At 38.8% G+C, this 22,150-nt stretch overlaps 1 protein-coding gene across 1 annotated transcript in view; it reads right to left on the minus strand.

Annotated features, from left to right (window-relative positions):
• Nucleotides 1–22,150, minus strand: part of myo9aa (myosin IXAa) — a 119,617-nt gene that overhangs the window by 21,805 nt on the left and 75,662 nt on the right. Inside the window, exons 10-19 of the mRNA XM_083900809.1 lie at nucleotides 19,313–19,429; nucleotides 17,731–17,865; nucleotides 14,121–14,242; nucleotides 11,598–11,739; nucleotides 10,133–10,328; nucleotides 8,176–8,295; nucleotides 5,454–5,529; nucleotides 1,970–2,110; nucleotides 1,664–1,703; nucleotides 1,454–1,576 (exon numbers count right to left, since the gene is read on the minus strand). Coding sequence (XP_083756935.1) covers nucleotides 1,454–1,576; nucleotides 1,664–1,703; nucleotides 1,970–2,110; nucleotides 5,454–5,529; nucleotides 8,176–8,295; nucleotides 10,133–10,328; nucleotides 11,598–11,739; nucleotides 14,121–14,242; nucleotides 17,731–17,865; nucleotides 19,313–19,429 — 1,212 coding nt within the window. The remainder of the gene's footprint in view (nucleotides 1–1,453; nucleotides 1,577–1,663; nucleotides 1,704–1,969; nucleotides 2,111–5,453; nucleotides 5,530–8,175; nucleotides 8,296–10,132; nucleotides 10,329–11,597; nucleotides 11,740–14,120; nucleotides 14,243–17,730; nucleotides 17,866–19,312; nucleotides 19,430–22,150) is intronic.

Raw genomic sequence — 22,150 nt, forward strand, 5'->3', positions numbered from 1 at the left:
GTCTGAGAATAACAAGTGAAAACACACTGATTTTGTTGCTGCACAGTTGTTTGACAGATGCGTCGGTCAGGTCTGTGATCACAAATACCAACACCATCTCTGTGTAAATATGCAGTCATTGTGTGTGTGTGTGTGTGTAAACAGCCGCACATGTGTGTCAGTATGTGTGTGTGATAATTCAGCGGTGGGAGGAATTCAGTCTCCTCCCCCGTCCACGGGAGATTAAAGAAATCAGCGCAGCACAGGATGTGGGAAGTGAAGTCATCCACACACTGGGGCCAAGGCCGCCTGCCAGAGGGGCCTCAGCACTCATCTGTGCGCCTCCAACAGCCAGAGCACACACACTTCACTCACTTCACTTTCAAAGATATCGGCAAGAAAAAAGCCGCTTCTTTTAAAATCGTTGGCAGTTGTTCTGAGTTGATGTCTGTGAGCTTTGATATACATCGATAACAATCTCTTCACTTTGCCTGGTCATGCATAGCTTTGTATATTCGATGAGAAAATGGGGCTTGTCAATAACTGGGAAACTTCCAGTTACTAGCCATTTCAAAGAAAAGAGTCATTTACTTTTTATTATTATTATTTTTCTCCCTTGAATTCTCAGACATAATGTCATCAGTTTTAGATTTTCGCGTGGGTGTGTGAACGACACAACGCAAGTAGTGGCCAAATATATGGATCAGACAGTGTGGACGGTAGAGTTGATTGGCAAAGCAGAGAAATAGAGGGATGTTTCCACCACAGCCAGCTGTAAAGGACACACCTTGTTTTTAATCGTATTCACAGCTGGATATAGGAACACAAGGTCAGGATTATCCTGTTATTTCTATGTGTGTGTGTGTGTGTTTTTGCATTTGCTACCTCTTTATGACCTTTAAACTTGTCAGGACCAGTAGTCATCATGGAAACCAAAACCTGGTTCTAATTAGACAAAACCTATTTTCTGAGGAACTGGTTAAGGGCTAAGATTTAAATTGTGGCCAGGTAAGGTGACAGTTAAGGTTAGCTATACATTTCTGTTTCGCCTGCTGAAATGAAATGCAATGTCCTACAATAAATCTGTATGTGTGTGTGTAGTTGTGAACCAGTAGTGGACTTCGGTGTTGTCACACACCCACAAAGAGGGGACTCCATGTTGAACAGGGGACATTTTTAAGTCCCCTCTTTGTCATGCTTCTTTTTTTTTTTTTTTTTTTTAAATCAAGTCTAAAATCATGTCTAAGATGCTCTGGTGATTATTATTATTTTTTTTAATATTGCAAGTGTGTGAGTGTTAAAGCCCATACTAAAGTGCCCCTGCTGGCTGGAGCAGGGATTATAATCATTCAAACTCCTCCATAGTCTGAATGGCTTGCAGCCCCACACAGTGTTTCAGATAGTAGTAGGGCTTATGGTCAAAGTGTGTGTATGTGTGCGTGTGCGTGTGCGTGTGTGTGTGTGTGTGTGAGACCTGAAACTGAGCACTGATGCTCGGTGGTTTCTTCTTCTTGTGCAGGTGAAGCAGTGACTTGGTGATGCGGTCGTGCAGCGTCAGGTTGCTGAGGTGCTTCAGGGACTTGACATTGAGTAAATGCTACAGACACAGTCATTCGATAATTTTATATAATGTAACATTACTTGAGAAAATCTTCCTTTGAATAGTACAAAAACAGGGAAGTACCTTCGGGAGAACTGGCTTTGATTTGTAGTTTTTGTTCCTCCTGTTGGTAAAGAAAAACAAAAAAAACCTCTTTAAATCAAGAGAAGCCATATTTCTGTCGATAATCCCTGTGGACAAATCCTAACCGTTCTCAGAGAGCAGAGTCACCTTTTGGAGCAGGCAGGTTACAACAGGATAAAATCACACTAAAGTGTTTTTTCCATCTTTCAGTTCAAGAGACGGCATCAAAACACACATCTACGAATCATTAAATCAGTTTTCAAAGACTTGTTGACGCATTATGTCGCCTGTGTCTTGTTTACTTACATGATGATGTCGTGCGCTCTCTCCAGGAGTTTGCTGCTGGCTGAGTTGACAAAGATGCCGTCTTCATCTGCAGCAAAGTTACTGGGCGACAAGCGGCTGTGACGGCCCAAACGTCCGTTCGAGCCGACGCCAAGAGAGCTCCTTAAAGACAAACACGACATCTCAGGCTTATATTGGGGGCAGTTTACGGATCGTGTCATATGACTACAACATTTTAATAAAGAAAAACAAAAAGTCAACAGCAAATTAAAAGTCTAATCTACCGTTGGCCCAGAGCAATCAACAACATATGCTTATTCTTGGGTCAGTATCATGAGCAGTTGCATTGCATTTGAGTAAAATAATAAAAGTTTAAGACATCGGTGTCCTACATCTAGGGCTGCAGCTAACAATTGTTTTCATGATTCTTGATTGTTTGGTCTGTAAAATGTGAGAAAAGGTTGATTGGTGTTTACCAAACTTGGAAATGATGATGTTCACAAATGTCTTCTATTGCCCACAAACCAAAATGATTGAGTTTTACTGATTTCTTTTGCTATATGGAGCAAATAAACCAGAACATATTCACATTTAAGAAGCTGAAAAATCTGAAAGCTTGTTCGCTTAATTCCCTTTCGGTCATTTGTATGAATTTAAATGATGATGTGTGCAGATGTTGATTTAACTGTCATGTCCGAAATAAACAAATCATTCATTCATTCATTCATTCATAATAGTCAACGATGAATTTAGTAATAAATGAATAATCGATTAATAGCATAATCAATAATAACAGTCTTTTAGGTTTTACCATTGTGAGTCTGTTTCAGACATGATATCATATATTTTATAGCACCGGCTAGATCTGATGTACGTCAAAGAAAAGCCTCCGTTTCTGCGTTTGTGTAGAGGTTATTTTTTCCACTACCACTAGGAGCAGTAGTCTCTCCATGTTTTTCCCCACAGAAGTTGTATGGAGTTCATTACAGACCACATTAAGTACAGTTCACTGAATCCGCAAAGGTTTTAAACCTCAGGCTTCAAGGTGAAACTCAACCAACCTGCCCAGAATTATATATAAAAGAAAACATGAGTGGTCAGGTCACGGCTAAAACCATTAACCAGTCTGAACCATTTCAGCCCAGAGGAGATGACAAGAAAGAAAAAAAAAGGAGAAGCCAAGTACAAACTAAGACATGAAAGACTTTTCAGACTCTGGTCTCGGACTCGGTCTGTTATTGATTCAGCTCTTACCTATGATAACTTAAAAGCCCCACATACAACAAAAGCTTGGTATCTGAATCATTCATAGAGGAAACAAGATGACACGACATGAAAATGAAAGTTAATACAGTTGAGGCCACCGTTGAGAATCAGCAGCATTTTGTGCTGAAAGTGATATTCCACTGCTTTTGTACATCACTTGTTATAGCTTGATACATAAACAAATGAGTGATACAATAAAAATAATATATAGCAGGTATATGTGGACTTATTGTTCTCAGTTTCAATACATTGAGTCATTTAGCATTTAACCCGGTCTATGTCTGCTTTGTTAACTTTTAACATCAGCCTTTTTTGTACTTTGTATTTGTGCTAATCATCACATGTAAGCAGGCTAAACCAAGACTGTTGAAATGTTGTCAGTTTCATTTAAATACAGCCTCACTGAGATAAAGCTGAATTACTTTATACAAACGATACAGAAGACATTTAAATGTGGCTTAGTTTTCTTTTTCAGTCAAATCTAAAACAAGAATAAGACTCTGAGACTTGTAAATCAGTGTGAATTCAAGTGGTCTGATACTACTTCTCTATGTCCTAACATCTACAGTATGTCCACAAATGTAGGTCATTGCAGAATAACCACGTACAGTGGCTCTTCCTCCTCTCTGATCTTTGGATTTATATATATTTCTGGACTGAAGTATTTACGATTCTGGAGTTTATTCTGTGTGATTTCGGATATTTTGTCAATCCCAAAATGTATATATAAACTTTTAATTCAGCATATAATTCCCTGAAGCATATAGCGTATGGATCCTACGTTAGCATTTGAGGTTCTCACAAGTTGATCATTGATCTCGATGATCAGAGATTGTACAATCAGCTTTTTGTCATGCACGTGTTTTCTCCCATAAAGCACTGCACTGTCCGCCTGTGTGACCAGCTGACACGCACCCTGCAGGGACAGAATATATATCGCTCCCTGGGTGCTCCTCTCAAATGCATAGCTCTGCCTTTACATCACGGAGGAAGCAGCTGCTCAGGCTTTAGTGCGCTCATAGTATGTGGAGGATGCGTGCATGAGTGTCCATGTGTGTGTGTGTGTGTGTGTGATTAAGAGAAAGAGAGGGCAGAGGTTGCAAATCACATTAGAAAGGGATTTTAACAGACTCTGGTCTTGTGTGTGCAGTCGTGGTCGTAGGCTGCTAATCTCATGGTCTGCAGCTAATTAGAGGAGGTGGTGAACCAGGGGCTCAGTGGGGTGGTATGGGAGCAATGTTTGGGGTCAGAGAGTAGTCATCATTCGTTTTTTTTTTGTTTTTTTTAAGTAGTGGCATGTCTGTTTCAATGCCCTGAGGTCAGTGTTAACACATCAACGAATGACAGCATATATTTAAGAAAGGATTGAAGGGGGGTTTGTTAAGGATGAATAAGTCCAAATTGAATAATGTCCAAACAACATTTATAGTACACTATATGGGCCTCAGGGTGAAGACAACATCCCTGGTTAGACTCTGTCTGCAGACCTTTGTTGCAGGTCGTTCCACATCTGCCCCCCCTTTCATTTCCTCTCTTGACTCACTAATGAAAGCACAAAAACGGCCTGCTATTAAACTGGACGTTCAGCAGTTCTAAGGGATAAACGCTTCTCGTGACTGGGCAGTGGAAGGTTAAGAGTGGAGCGAGGCATTGTGGAACCAGCTCAGAGTTCAACAGTCTCAGACCCGATGTCATTTTGTTCAAATGATTTATTTATCATTGTTAACCCACACTGCAAGTTTTCCTGTCGTGTGTCAGTGTTGTGTTAGACTGCATTACATTATCAGGTGTGCCAACACATTCATCATCATGTGATGCATACACAGGAGCTCATGCACATCCAGCCTCTGCACATCTGTGGTATTTTATGAATGCAAGCGTTGGGGTGAACTGGCTTTGAACTGTGTGTGTGTGTGTGTGAGTGTGTGCACATTTAAAAGAACCAGGGTGTAACAAGTTTGAATTAATGTATACTTGTTTTAAAGCGAAAGTCATTTGCGAAATATGACTTTGGAGTCCAAGCTTACTCTGCAAAACAAATTAGAATGCTTCCACCTACATAAACATGATGCATACACCGACACAGGAGGAGGAGAGAGTGTCCTCGGGGAAAGGGTGTGGTAAACAGAGGAGTCCTCAGTTTGTCTCACCAGTAGATGTCACTAATTCTCACACACTGGACCTTTAAAGGTCCCATATTATGCAAAATCAACTTATAATCTCTTAGTTAAACTCTTACCGTGGAGATTTCTCATTGGCGGCGTTGCTTCCCTGAAGGTCTGACAGTGGTGAACGTGGACTCTTCCTGGTCACACCTGGTTGTGAAAAGACGGGTTGGCATCATGTGACAACACACGCACACAGACACACACACACACCAAACCGACAGACAAAAACAATAAAATCCCTCAATCCCTTGTCAAGCAGAAAAAAGAAACACCTCTGACACTACATGTTATTGCAGTGGGTGTTATGTGCCTTTTTATTGGAACCATAATCTACTGCAGATGAATTAATACTGAAAAAAGATAACAGTGAAATGATCTTGTTCGTATAGAATTATGGGCGATGATAATTCAGTTTTTTTGTTTAACTTGTACTGTAGGCTTTCTTAAAACCTCAAATTAAAAATATTAAGGATAATTTTTTTCCTATAAACGACAATTTGCTTGTGATATAGGTCAGATTAAAGCAGAATTACTTAAATGTATTAATACAATGCAATGCTGGCCAATAGTGTTGTACACCAGCATGCTCTCTACCGGCAATAAGTGGAATCTACAGATCATTAGTACTTTTTAATCGAGTGAAAATATATCTTTACCAATTACCCGCAGCTGTAAGATGGCACACAACAAAAAGACACAAACACGTTTAAATGTGTGGTGAAAATGTTTGCATACACTCTTAGAAATAAAAGTGCTAAGTAGAACGATATAAGGTTCTTCGGCTTGTCCTCATAGGAGAACCCTTTTCGGCTCCAGGTAGAACCCTTTTGGAGGGTTCCACCAAGAACCCTTTTAAAACCCTTTATTCAGGAAAGGGGTTTTAAAGGGTTCTCTGGATCAAAATTAGTGTTACCAAGAACCCTTGAAAAACTCTTTCTTCGAAAGAAAGGGTTTTTTCAGAGGCAAATGGTTCCAGGTAGAACCTCAGCCCTTGTAAAAGGACCCTTTTGGAACCCTTATTTCTAAGAGTGTAGGAAAAGTGTGTGAGGCTGAATGTATGTCCACTGCACCACCACACGTAAAAGCTGCCTGTGAGCGAGTTAGTGATGATCATTTACAGGTCTGTGCACATCCACCCTCAGTCTTTTGTACACCATCACTCGCCTGTGTGGTGTTAGTGACAGGAGAGAGGGTGATAAGTGTGGTGTTGTGGTGGACCAGCAAATAAACCCATTCCCCAAAAGAGAGGACCATAGCCATGTTCTATAACTGATGAAAAAAAGAAAGTGGTCTAAAAGTGTGCTCGTTTTCCCCCCCAGACCAAATTTAGCTGATGAAGCGATGCAACCATGCATTTCTCTGCTTACTAGCATAGCGCTGCGTTAATGACAGAACGGCTGATGCAAGTGAACGACGTGCAAGACAAAGACAAAGACCAAATGCATACAGGTGCACAGGGGACGGGGTGACAGGAAGCAAGAGGGAGGTGGAGACCAACAAGCATCTAGTCTAATGAAATAAAGTCAGAGTTGGAAAACGAATAACAAAGCAGAAAATTATGGAAGCCCGTTTCCGCCACTTCAGGGAAAAAAATAGACAGATAGCAAGTCAAAATTGTGAGACAGAAAGTCGTAATTATGAGATAATAAGTCATAATTATGAGATAATTGTTATTCTTTTTATCTCATAATTTTGACATTTTATCTCATAATTTCGACTTTTTATCTCATAATTTCGACTTTTTATCTCACAATTTTGACTTTTTATCTCATAATTATGACTTTATATCTTATAAGTATGAGATAGTATCTCATAATTTCGACTTTTTATCTCATAATTTCGACTTTTTATCTCATAATTTCAACTTTTTATCTCACAATTTCGACTTTTTTTCTCATAATTATGACTTTCCATCTCATAAATACTAGATAGTATCTAAAAGTTTCGACTTTTTATCTCAAAATTTCGACTTTTTATCTCATAATTTCGACTTTTTTTCTCATAATCATGACTTTTTATCTCATAATTTACGACTTCCTATCTCATAATTATGACTTTCTATCTCATAAATATGAGATAGTTTCTCATAGTTTCGACTTTTTATCTCAAAATTTCGACTTTTTATCTCAAAATTTCGACTTTTTATCTCAAAATTTCGACTTTTTATCTCATAATCATGACTTTTTATCTCATAATTTTCGACTTCCTATCTCATAATTATGACTTTCCATCTCATAAATACTAGATAGTATCTCATTGTTTCAACTTTTTATCTCATAATTTCGACTTCCTATCTCATAATTATGACTTTCTATCTCATAAATATGAGATAGTATCCCATAGTTTCGACTTTTTATCTCAAAATTTCGACTTTTTATCTCATAATTTCGACTTTTTATCTCATAATCATGACTTTTTATCTCATAATTTTCGACCTCCTATCTCATAATTATGACTTCCTATCTCATAAATATGAGATAGTATCTCATAGTTTCGACTTTTTATCTCATAATTTAAACTTTTTATCTCATAACTATGACTTTCTGTCTCATAATTTTCACTTGGTATATGGCTATTTTTTCCCCCCAAGTGGCAGAAACGCTTCCAAAGAAAATAAATGCTTTGTTGGAGAAAAAAAAAAAAATGCTACAATGTTATCATGATTTTTGGCTTCAGTAGAGTTGATGATGTTGGTCAGCCTTGTCCCTACAGTTTTCCCAAGTCATGGTGCAACAGGAAAAATAGGAGGAGCAGTTTTATTTGATTTCTTATTTTTTGCAGTGGCAGCCTTACTGTACTTCTCCTCTTTGCATCTCTGCAGGATCTCTAAGCTTCTCTGATGCACAGGGTGCTGCAGAAAGCTAAAACTATCCACACTTTTCAAAACTGCACAGGGAGCAGCGTCATCATGCCCTTGGAGAAGCAAAAAACAAAAGAAAACCAGAGAAGAGAGAAACAAATACACAAGGACAGAGGGAGAGAGAGAGAAAAAATGACAGATTAGACAGTGAAGAAGAGATGCATTCGTCTACTGGAGAAATACCTTCTGGAGAGAAAATGATTGACATTCAAAACTGCAGTTGGAGCGAGCGGAAAGATGTTTGTCATTGTACTTCTGTGTGTCAATGCATGCTAAAATGTTGCTGAAGACACTGACAGCTTCAGTTTTCTAAAAGCTTATGTACATGATACAAGATTTCTCATGAATAAATAAATAAATAAATACATCTATTTTTACGAAACAAAACCGACATGTGAAAATAAATGTGCAGAAAAGATGAAGAGGATGCAGCGCGCAAGTGTGACTCATACAACAGCAGAGCCCAAAGAACATCTGATGGTGAAATGATCTGTAAGGACAGCAGGGATCAAAATCTAAGGGAAAAGAAGGCATTTATAAATAAAGCTGAGAGAGAGAAAATCAGCAACAGCTAAATACAGTAAATACAGAAAAAACTAGCTCTACACACACATACACGACAACAGAGATGGAGATATAACTGTATGGCATGTGAGCATGTTGAAATTATATACGAGTATATTGTGTGTGATTATACTTTTATCTATTTACATTGACCGGTTACACTTTATAATAAGTACACACTATTAGCATTAGTAACGCATTAATAAATATTTAATTCCTCTTTTTCAAAGGGCTCCTTTGTTGGAGGTGGATGCCGATTGGCTGCTCGAGTACAGCAGCTATTTGGACATTTGAGTAAAACATTTATAATTGTGTGTTTATAAACTACATACTAATGAGTATTCATGCGTTATAAATGATGAATTCAAAATATATTAATGCTTAACTAATGCTAATAGTCTGGACTTATTATAAAGTGTTACCCTTTCAGGTAGTGATTTTACCTGTAAAGCACTTTGTGCTGAAGCTTGAAAATAAAGCTGCATACAGAAAAATAAAGGAAAACCTCATGGTCATGGTTTATTTTTCCTGTATCAGCTGCTTCAAAGGTGGCAGCCACGTGTTGGCTAACACTGGTCAACACCAAATTAATTGTTTATTTTAGCTGATTTAGGATCATTTTGATGTGCTGAATCCAAAAATCACATTGGTTTCGCTCAATCATGTCAACTTTCCGAACAAAGCTACATATTTTGTAACGTTTTTGTTTACATGTACGCGTATTTTCACGTCATATGATGCAAAATTTCTTGCAATAAACAAATTCTGAAGATTTTGCATGTGTCAACTTATGACTAATATGTTTTTTTTATATATATATTACAAGTGAATTCCATGGCTTCGATTAGAAGATCTTGCAAAAATAAGCCTGACGTATTCTGCTACATCAGCGGTGAATACAACTAAAACCTTTTTTGGATGAGAAATATTAGCGAAAATCATCTGATAATGTCACAAAAATGTAATCAATTTAGTCAGAAGATCGGATTTTTCTAAATCAAATTAGCACAAAAACCTGACCTGATTGAGAAAAATGGATTCAGCGGTGCAAAATGGTCCTAATTCAGTTGGAAAGACAAAGACAACAAAAGCATAGAAAGGGGAGATTAATAATACAGTTCTTGCTGTATTGAAAAGTAACTGTAATGCTCACACACCATTCAGTTGATTCTTTGGTGCTGTTTTTAATTCACTACCAACCACAAACATTTTTTATTGTTATGAATAATGTAAGCACACTTTAACTCTTTTAACGATGTCCCTCTGTATCCACTCTATCTGCCTCCCTACTCTAAAGTGCATGCCTGCTGTATCGTGAGAACTCACCGGTCTTCTTCTGCGTGTGTCTCTTCCCAGCGTCTCGGAAAGCGACCACAGCTCTGAAGTAAGATCGCAGTATGGCCCAGCGGAAAGTGGCCGCGGGCTCGATGCCGATCAGACTGCAGATGAAGGCGTTCTTGCTGCTCTTGAGCAAAGCGACGATGTCCGGCCTCATGTGGTCCGTGTTCTTCTCCCTGAAATCCTGTGTGAGATGTGCAGTTGTATTACAGGGGATTCTTTCTCATTTTGTCTTACTTCAAATCACAAAAGCAAACTAAAAACACCAAAACAGGGTATCTGCAGGTTTCAGCAAGTCAAATTTAAGATTTTCTAAGACATGTTTTGAATGATATTTAAGACCGAAAACACTATAAGTATGGGCAATAGCTAAGGGATCCCGCTCTACACTCTTAGAAATAAGGGTTCCAAAAGGGTCTACAAGGGCTGAGGTTCTACCTGGAACCATTTGCTTCTGAAAAACCCTTTCCCAAAGAAAGGGTTTTTGGTAACACTAATGGTTCCACATTTTGATCCCTTTAAAACCCCTTTCCTGAATAAAGGGTTTTAAAGGGGTTCTTGGTAACACTAAAGGTTCTACCTGGAACAAAAAGGGTTCATTTTTTGGACAAGCCAAATAACCTTATATGGTTCTACTTAGCACTTTTATTTCTAAGAGTGTATTACTACGCAAGCATAGCATGTTTCTGACCAAATATAGAAAAAAGATGTACAAAAATACAAAATATACAAAAAATACAGTACATTTAGTCTCAACATCTCCTTCTCGAAGTCCCATGAGAAAAATAAAACAAATATAACATTAAATAGTCCTGCACACTCTTAGAAATAAAAGTGCTAAGTCGAACCATATAAGGTTCTTCGGCTTGTCCTTCCACCAAGAACCCTTTTAAAACCCTTTATTCAGGAAAGGGGTTTTAAAGGGTTCTCTGGAACAAAAATGGTTCGTACTGGAACCATTAGTGTTACCAAGAACCCTTGAAAAACCCTTTCTTCAGGAAAGGGTTTTTCAGAAGCAAATGGTTCCAGGTAGAACCTCAGTCCTTGTAGAAGGACCTTTTTGGAACACTTATTTCTAAGAGTGCACCGAACAATTTAAGATCTTTGAGTAATGCATTTAAGAGCAGCATATAACATTTTGGTAACACTTTAGATTAGGGAACACTATTCACCATTAACTAGGTGCTCACTAACATACATAAGTAGCATACTAGCCCTTCATTAGTAATCATTAAGCATGTATTAACACCTCATTCTACATAACCTTATTCTACCTCTACTACGACATGAATTAAGATTTTTCCTACATAAAGGTGTTAATGCATGCTGGTTGGAAAAGCGAAGTGAAGAACAGCTTTTCATGTGTGAACTTAGTGTAAAAGAGGCACAAGTTCAATGAGAAACCACAGTTGATAAATCAGTGACGAGGCACAGCGGTGAAGTCCACACTGACCTTGACGCCGTACTTGACCTTTCCAGCATAATGTCGGATGATGAAGGCGGGCTCCATGACGGCGGGAAACTCGATGTAGCTGTTCCCTTCGTGCTGCCGCTTGAACTTGTCCAACAGAGTCTGGTTTGTGGCTTGAGGGAAACTGAAATGAAAGTAAAATTTCAATTTGGAGAACAAAGGGATTTTTACATCTGTTTTTTTTTGTTTTGTTTTGTTTTTAAATAAAAACACATTTAGTGAGACACTCTATGGAGGATAAATCACACTGGAAACAATCAACAGACGCAGCGGGAGTAGTTCATCCAAACAGAACATAATGAGTTAAAGACATGACTTTATATATTTGTCTCTGATTTAAAAACAACCGTCACTACAACCATGGGACCATGGGAAACGGTAATAGTTTTATTGTATGTATATTTTCTACAGTATTTTATTTTATGTTTTATTGTTTGTTCTTAGGTTTATTAGGTCACACGTCTGTATGTTTTCTTTGTTTTGTTTATTTATCTCTGATGTACAGCACTTTGTTTCAGCTGTTGTTGTTATAAATAAAGTTGGATTGGATTGGAAATGCAGCAAACTAACATTATCTGATCTATAAACTAACTGGACATTTTCTCCATGGGTTGAAACCGGTCTTTCCGACACTGATCTCGGCTCAAATTTCCCCCTCTGTCCTTCAAAAGTAATTCTGTGGAAAAATCAAGAGCTTACAGGAAGAGCAGAATGGGACACCAGAGGTTTTGGAACAGGGTGAAATCAGAGCTATGAAAACAACACAGCGAGAGATTCAGGGCTTTCCAACTTTTCCAAGTGGGAGGACTTTGATTCAGAGTCCAAATGGAGACGAGGGGAAATTAAGACGGAAACATGTTGGGTTAAATAGGCACAGCACTATCCTGAAGGGGTTTACATTTCAGACCACTCGGAGTAAATGAACACATTTACATGACATGTGACACAAATTTAATGTATTTAACTGTTTGAAATGTGACATTGAGTTCACAGCGAGTGTGTGAAAGCAAAGGCCATAAAAGAGGAGTACTTGTCGGGTGTCAGCTGAGATTTGTGACCATTTACAGCACAGGGTAAGCAGTGCAGATAAAGTTAGAACACATGATGATGATGATGGTGTAAAGTAAGACTCCATTCATCCTTTTTAAACTGAAATCTCTGTCAGTGATTGTTTACAGCAAGGACTTTTATTTTCCATCTACAGTATTATGCATTCATTGGTGATAGGGTAGGGATAGACTGTCATTCATCATCTAATGCTTTATCTTCCATATGAGGGGCTGCTGGTGCCAATCCCAGCTGACATAAGGACAAAAGGCAGGTAACACCCTGGACAGGTCGCCAGTCCATTGCAGAGCCAACATCTCTCTATAAAGGATGTTGCGTCTGTCTGTGACGGACATATCTCGCTGACCTTTAGTCAGATCACCCTAAGACTTTGGATATGGGTTAGGCATGGCCCGATAGTGTGCATCCTTAATTTTCACATTTTTTGGAGAAATTGTAATTTTCGCGGATTTATCACGCATCACTTCCGCTGATTTATCACGCTACACCAGGCAGGCAGCGGCTCATCAGTAGCAGCTGCGCTGTCTGGAGCGGGGAGGTGGGAGTGAAGAGGCTGTCCTCACGGTGGGTGAGACATTTTCACACAGTTCACGGCAGAACATGGTGTTATACTGAAACGACGAAGTCGGTGTCCATTCACTAATACAGTACGTGAGCACATCTTTATTCATCTTTATTTAGCATTAGCATGCTACGATTTTGCGGCTAATTTGGCGAACTTGTTTCCAAAGGTAAGCTGGCGAGGCTACGATTAGCATTAGTGTAGGGCTAACACAATACAAACACTGTGCAATGTCATTAGGCACAACGTAATTTTTTTAAATTTTCGATCAGCATTAGCGTAGCTAGCTGCTGTGACTGTCAGCCACATCAGTTAGCCTTTACGTTCCTTCTCATGCATTATCATAACTGAAAAATCTTCTTCAGCTCCCACTATAGGAATACATACTTCCTACGGGCACTGCACTAGTTTATTTATAGAGATGAACAATCACTCTGAATGTGAAGGCAGTGCAAGTGCATGAATGTCTCACAGGATTTGAAGCATGGACTCGGTCCTTCCTTTCCTAAGCAGCGCAGCTAGAGCACAAGACTTTGTGACAGTTTGGTCAGGAATCATATATAATCCTCACATTTACTGTTCAGGTTAAGGTCTAAATAAACACAAAGCTGCTAGGTGTTGGCGGGTGCCAGTACGCCGCCATTTCATCTTAATATGATTTTGTTTTTAAATCTTGTGGATGCCAGCAGTGAATATGAAGACAGACCGTGTTCTTTAAGAGTGAGAGCGAAAGTAAGAAGGAAAGAAACAAACATAGGTAACTTTGCAATTACAACAGTCGCCTTTGCTTTGATCTGCTAGACCAACTTAAGGGATATCCCTGCAGGAAAACAACATGAAGAACAAGAAGGAGCCACTCGGGCTGAAACACTCACTTGCACTCTTCATCCAGTAGGTGGAACAGTGCAGTGGGCTTCTTGCTGATCAGGTTGATGCAGCCTGTGTTGTCAATATAGTCGATGTTTCGCCAGCTGATGCCCTCTGCTCGGTATTCCTCCTGCAAGGCAAGGACGTGGAAACAGAGAGATGAGTGTAAATGCTCCGTACAGCAACATATCCTAAAGAACAGAGTTTTAAAGTTTATTATAAATGAAATAACACTGTTTTAGGGAGCATTCTGGGCTGTTACTTACTTGTTACATACTACTTACATACTTGTTCTTCCCCATTTATATAATTTTGCTGTGTTCCAAGGAAATTAATTTAGTCAATAATGACCTTAATCCAGGGATGGATTCATACAATTCATTCACAGGAAGGAATGAATATTTTCAAAAGGGGAGATTACCTCTTTAGTGGTCAAATTAAACTGAATAACAGAGAAAGTATTCTCAACGTTTATGTTTTTGTGTAAAAATGTCACTATAATTACAACAGTGGGAGAACATTTTTCATTCTCCTGAAAGTTAAATGGAAACAAGTCACACTATAAACTGTATAATTACCACTTCAGTTATTATTCTATGCAAATGACAATACAATCGAGTTTTTTTAAGATATTTGTCAACCTCAGCTCCTATTTCCAGACTTAAAAAACTCAGCTGACTCAACACTTATTCTATATAATATATGTACATATATACCTATAAATATACATATATATGTATACACATATACATATATATGTACATATATACATACACATATATATGTACATATATACATACACATATATATGTACATATATACATACACATATATATGTACATATATACATACACATACACACATATATATGTACATATATACATATACATATACATATACATATATATATATACACACATATATATGTACACATATACATATACACATATACATATATAAATATAAATATAAATATAAATATAATAACGCGTATCCTCATCTATACATTCAGGGCAGTAAAATGAGGGGCTCAGGAATTTCAATTACGCACAGAAATATCATAAGGTCAAATATTTAGGTATTCAGGGCATATATTCTGAGCAAAAACATGTACTAATTAAAACCAGAGCTTTATTCTTTCATTCTTACTGGACTGGAAAAATATCTTGACCAACAGTGTTGCAAAGAGGACACTGACATAAATCCGATAGAAATCCCACACATTGCTCGATGTCCTGCTGTCTTGGTTAAACTAGTTTTTGTTTTTGGGTAATTTAACGTATAGTAGTATGGTGTAATATGATATTAAAGGGAAATGTGCTTCTTGTCATGCTTTCAACATCAAAATGTCCTTTTTTAAGATTGTTTTTCACTCGAGTCTTTTAACAAAATGTGAGACAAACTCAATATGAATACTATAAACAGAACACCTGTGCAGTAATAATTCCAGAGTATTTGACTTGTGTGTCAGTTGCGTGCTGACTTAACTCACCGAGCTCTGGTTTTTGGTTTGTACGGGTGTTACATTACATTACATTATCAACCCCCTGCTTCTAAATCATCTTACTTTGACTCAAACATGTCTCTAAACTGTGAATCATCAGCTTCTTTGTTGAAGTTCTGTGTATCATTAAAGCAAAGTGTCTCACTGGACGACTGAACAGATTCATGGAAACGCACTGTGCATTATGTAACTGTAGACCAGGGCGTGAAGCTGAATATGAAGAGCGTCAGCTCTCTGTCAGAGGCTTTCAGAACATCTAAATGCTGAAAATTCGATTTTTCCACACACAACTAACACTATCCTGTCAAACCACGATGAATCAAAGGCTTATGTGCAGGTTGATTAAAATATAAAATGGAAATAAGCGTTTTCTGTAGCATAAAAACTGCTGCTTTTTTCTTAAGCAAAAAAGGCATTTAATTCAGTGGATGACAAAAAATAAAAAAAATGCACTGAAAAAAAAGCATAGTGGCAGTTTGAACCATGTTAGAAATCAATAGGAAAGTGCATTTAAGTGCATAGAGTAAGTGGCTTTTGGAAAGATCAATGTATTGTACACCAGTGTGTGTGTATGTGGCTGCATCTCTGCTCGTGTAAAAGTATAAAACGTCATGCATCTGACACTAAAACATCAGACACTACTTTTAAAGTTAGTTTCCTTAAAAAATTTTTTTGAAATGTGTGAGGTTGACAACAAAGACAAAACCTGTCGTATGCAGCGTCCTCATACAAAAAAACATTATGCAACAAAAAAAGAGACGACGCAACAAAGAGGCTTCAATTCATGCAAGCACCTTGCCAAGCATTTTGTTAAGAGGCTGGATCTAATATGACCTGGGTTAGAGCAACAGCCAGAAGCACAGGAAGTGCTGTGGTATTCTAATAAGCATCAACAAATACTGGAAGTCTAAGAAGTTTGTGGGAAACAAGAAAAGTAGGATATTCCATGATTGTGATCGTAAAACCTTCAAATCAGCCACGCACTACATAGAGAAAACTAAAGATTATAGCGGTGAAACCGGCTCTCGAATTATTTATATTATTGACCTCCGCCAGACCAGATTTTGTTTGTTTGCCTGTCTTTTAGCAACATAAACTCAAAAAGACGGATTTGGATGAAATTTTCAGGAACTGTCCGCAATGGTACCAGGAACAAGTGATTACATTTTGATCTGTAGACGCTTTCACTATTTTTATCGCTATTTTGTGGGGGGATGAGCTGCCTTGGCGGAGGTCTGCACTCTCCGAGTGCTTTTCTAGTTAAAATATGTTATGTTTCATGGTAAGAGGGGAATATAAGAAAGAGTATAAACAAATCAGTGAAAGAGTTGGCGGTAAGAGATGCACGGACTGACTGACTGCTGTAAAAACAAAGAAAAAGTTACCATGTTCACATTTATTCCTTGCAGAGGTTCTATGCAAGTTTGATTATTTGTGTGTTATTGTTCGACCACTGCTTGAATGAATCATCGCATCATTTGAAGAACAAACATCCATCAAGATGGCAACTCCTGAATCCACAACACATTGATTCAGAATTGACTACAAGACCAAGAAGAAGCCTTTGGAGCCTCTTTTTCGGTCTAAGTTTTGAGATATTTATGACATGGAAGAGAGACAGAGTTTGCTGAACGACTGAGCGACACAGGTTGAGCGTAATTCACGAAGAGCGTGGAAGCTTTCAAACGAGCTTGAGCCCTTACAACATGTCAGGGCACGCCAACCGAACACGATGTTTAACTTACAGGCAAAACTTACACGCCGAGACTTTAAATAGGCCTTTGAAGTTAATCAGCTCACTTTAGAGAACATACATCCACAGTCAGGGTGGTCACACTCTGAGTCATACGGATGTCAGCTTCTCTGCAAACCCTCTTACATAACGTGGTGAAAAAAAAATGTCTGAATTGTTTCTGTGGCAATGTAATGTGGGGTGCTCTGTGTGCTGTGATAAGGTTGAGGGATTTCCTTGTAAATGGCCGCAGCCTGAGAATGTAAGCAGGGTGGATCTACGACATTTTAAAACAACAGATGCAGCGATTCGGTAGCTCAGATGTTCAGCTGCCGGTCAAAGCCTAAAACGGAGCAGCGACGAAACTCGTGAAGCTTCTTACTTGTTCGATCTTGAAGGTGTGCTGATTGAAGTAGTGCTGGAGACGCTCGTTGGCAAAGTTGATGCAGAACTGTTCAAAGCTGTTGTTCTCATAGTCTTCGAAACCAAAGATGTCCAACACTCCAATGGACAAGACCTGAGGAAGACAACAAACTCAAGACTTTAAAAAAACTCTATCATCACATGCAAGAGGTGTTACGTTTTTTACTATGTATGACTGATGTTTTATATTCTATACTGTATGTGTTGAACATTATTTTAACTAAACTCAAGGGACTTTCTCATTAAATAAAGGTTAATATTAAAGGTCCCATATTAGACCCCATTTCTCCAAGTGAACCTAGTTCCCTGGTGTCCTAATGAACATGTCTGTGACAAATACCTGTCAAAATACCTTAAGGATGAAGCACCACAACAGTTCAATCACCCTGCCAAAACAGCCCTGTTCAGAACGCTCGGTTTATTAGTATCTCTATAAAAGGGATCATTTGCAGGCTCTAGCAGGCACATTGCCATATAACGTGTATCCACTGGACTGATAAATCCTCTGAGGCTGGAAGTTTGTGTAGGACTCTGTGCTGCACTGTGCAACCAAGAATAGAACTTCCGGTTGTCTAACGATTGCAGACTTACGGTTTTCGGATGCCGTTGCCCTCGCTAGCACTCTCACAAGACAACAATTCGAGGAATTTTGCGCGATGTTGCGTTTAAGTCGCGTGTTTTTATCTCCTGTACTTAGACAGGAGGAGGAGGACCACAAAAACATGAGTGAGTCATCTTTTTCCACACTTTGGCGACTGATCCAGAGTCCCAAATATAAGGATTAAAATGATTAAAAAGTTGATTTTGCATAATATGGGACCTTTACAATAATAATACATGATAATCATGTCATATAATAAGTGTTATTTCCCACTTAAATGACCCTAAAAACACCAAAGCTTTAGTATTATTTTGAAAGTGTCCATTGTAGAAATACTAGTCAGACTAAGGCAACAGTTCAATTCAGATTACTAGAACTGATTCATATCTGATTTTCTTCCATTGCTGTGACTGAGATTGTTTCAGGGCTGTGTTGGCACAGAAATCCAATCACATTATTCTGTCACTTCAGTATGTGGTATCAACATCTTATCGTACTGTAGCTCCTGCTTCAATACAGAGTAAAACATAAAAAATATGGTGTTTCTGTTGTTGATGAGGTATGCAAAAATGTGTTTGTGAGCGTGCATGCAGTAACATTAAGATAGAAGATGTTTCGGGTCGCAATGTAATTTGTCCTATCTGATCTGTAGTGAAGCACAATCTGAATGTCCCCGAACTAGAAAGCACAAACCTCGACCAAGGACACTGAGTTTCCCACAGTGTCATTACATTCCAATGGTGATATGTTCCCGTGTCACCACTTAAATCTAATCATTTCTTTCTTGGGCCATTATCCACATACCCAGACAATCAAAAACAATTTTTTTTACTAATTGTGCTGCTAACAGAAAGAAAAAAAAAAACAGATAGGAGTTAATATTATTACTCATATACAGGACCTGTTGATGTCATGTGTGACTCATTCAGTGTCATCCTACCTGGGTGGTGTCCTCCAGGTCTTTGAGGTTGAGCAGAGCGTGGTTGATCCGAAAGACGATCCAGTCAAAGAGAGCACTGTACAGGGACTTGGCCATGGAGTCTCTCACTGTTCCAGCCTGTAGCGCAGACATACACTTTCTATTTAGTGATAAATTACATTTGCAACATTGCAGTTAACAACATACAATAGATAGAGAGCGTGTAAAGTTGTAAAAGAAGCATTGCCCAGCAGCCGGATGAGGTTTTAATCCATTCATTACATGTGTTTTTTATTTGGAACTTTATCTCTCGTCAACATTATAAATGAGTTTTTCCCCCGAAGCACACGATAGAATAGTAATTCATTACTTTGGACTCCCAGAATACATTTCTCTTCCCCTTGAGTTCAGTGTCATCCCACATATCTGTATTTTACATTAAAGTTTGGCCTTGAATGACTCGAGTTGTAACAGTGCACTTTTGTACAGATGCAGAAAAAAAGTGAATGGAGGCACTAAAATAGAGAGAAATAGATTTCTATAAAGAACTCTCTGGCTCAGTTTGAAAAACATTATCCAGGCAGCTGTATTTTTAGTTTACAACCGACCATTTATAGTCGGGGAACAAGTTTAAATCACATGCTCACTGTCCTGTCAAAAGCCACTGTGCTCACAATTTAGAAAATAGTACATTGTACAAATGTAAAAAAGGACAAAAACACATCTGTGGTAATGGCGCTCTACACAAGGAGCGACATTACAGACACGCTGCAGGACTGCACAGTGTCGGGCTCTGACTGGAGAGGCCGCAGAAATCTGGCATTTCAGTCACAGCCTCGTGGAAATGATAACTTTAAAGGAACCTTTTGCAGAGCAACAACACCCCCCCCATTACAGCTGCACGAGGTATGTTAAATCTGTTCAAGCTGCAGTTAAATATAAACAAATATCAGTTACATTCTGTCTATTTCATGAGGTCACACAGTGTCGACTAATGGCCCTTTTCCACTATGGTCCCGGCTCGCCTCGCCTCGGCACGGCACAGCTGCGGTTACTTCCTTTTACACGTGACTAGTGACTTGTAAAGCAGTAATTATATTATATTATTATATTTGTTCAGTACTTCATGACTGGAGCACAGACTCTGACACAGTCACTGGACTGAAATACAGCAGCAGGGTTGATGAGATTTTAGTAGTGCTGTCAAACGCTTACGGCGTCAACGTTAACGCACGACGCGTTTCCATGAAGACTGACTGGAAAAAGTCACAAGTGGCATCATGTTTACGTCATTCCGGATTGTTAAAATGAGTCTCTAAAGTAACGCTAAACTTTAAATACAGAGGCACACATACGCAGTACACAGGTACGCTGGTTAATTGTAGCGCTGCTCTTTTCGTTTAATAAACAGACTGCTCCAGTTCCACTGTTGACGCTAACGGCGCTAAAATGAGCTAACGGAGCTAACTGGTAAACGGTGCCTGGACTGGCTTTTTCCGGTCAGTCGTCATGGAAACGTGTCATGCGTTAACGCACGTTAACTTATTGCACAGCACTAGATTTTAGACATTTCTCTGGTAGTTGTTGGAGATCAACCAATTTTTTTCCAAGTCTTTTTAACTGATCTACAGTTCAGCTTGATTCTTGATTCTAGTACCTGATACCAGGTACTATGCTAGCACCTAGTGCTAGTAGAAACACAAATTCACGCTATAATGACTCCACATGACTCTATGTGTATCTCAATAAAGAAGTGTTTAGTTTTCATGTCTGTGGTGACACAGAGTGACGCGTTTTTACCTGACAAATAACTTGACCGGCTACGCTAGCACAGCGAGACAACAGTGAACTGCAGTTGAATGAATTATGCTGTGTTCCAGAGCCCATCCAAACCAGTTGGACGTGGGACTTATCCCATCTCCAACTAGAAAAAGTGCACTGGAATACCTGTCGAAGTGGGACCTCCTACTCGCGAAGTCGGGGCTGATCGACCTACCCCGACTTCACCAAAATGACGTCGGAGAATAATGGCGGCGCCCATGGAGTCACACGAATACGCTATAAACTTTACTTTTTGCGTGTAGAGTTGTTTTAAACACAGCAATTTTATCACAACTTGTTTTCCATGTTATAGCGTGAAAATATGTCGTTGCTGTTATCTGTTAGCATGAAGATATGTAGGGCTACGTTAAAAGTATACTCATGACGTAATATATATCGCTTTTACATAAACGGCTCGCTTGTGTATGTAAGTAGACTGATTTGCTGACAGTCAAATGCCTCTTCAAACATAAATCTAAAGCGCCGCGATCGTCCATGTTTTTCGAACATTCGACTTCAATTGCTGGAACGCTTTGAAGTAGGAGCTAGTACAATTCAGGTAGGGTAAGTCCCACATCCCATTTGTTTGGATGGGCTCTGGAACGCACCATTATCCCCTGTTGTCTGAAACATGAGAGAGGTGAAATTAATGTTGAACGAGAGCTTTAGGTTAAGGAATTAACACTGGTTCTCTGCAACGCAACTGCAGTAATGCGATGCTGAAACAAAGGTTGAAAGAGAACAGATGGGAAATAGACCTAAAGTCATCCTTTCAGAAAGATCTTAATCGTGGGGAAAATCTGTAGGGTAGCAGGAGTACGTTTTTGGTGTCAGAATTTACAAACTGGAGAGCTCAGTCCCACTCACTGAACACAAAAACACACAAAAACTGTGTACTGTATGTTCCTAGTGACCCCAACCCTGGGCCTCCCAAACTGCTACTGCTGTGGAACAAACACACAAAACTAAAACTATGCTCAGAATTCTTGATATTTAGAGGTTTTCTTGATGAATGCCAAATTCATTGGAGAGGCTAAA

This window comes from Microchirus variegatus (genome assembly GCF_963457635.1).
Source record: "Microchirus variegatus genome assembly, chromosome: 14".
Classification (NCBI taxonomy): domain Eukaryota; kingdom Metazoa; phylum Chordata; class Actinopteri; order Pleuronectiformes; family Soleidae; genus Microchirus; species Microchirus variegatus.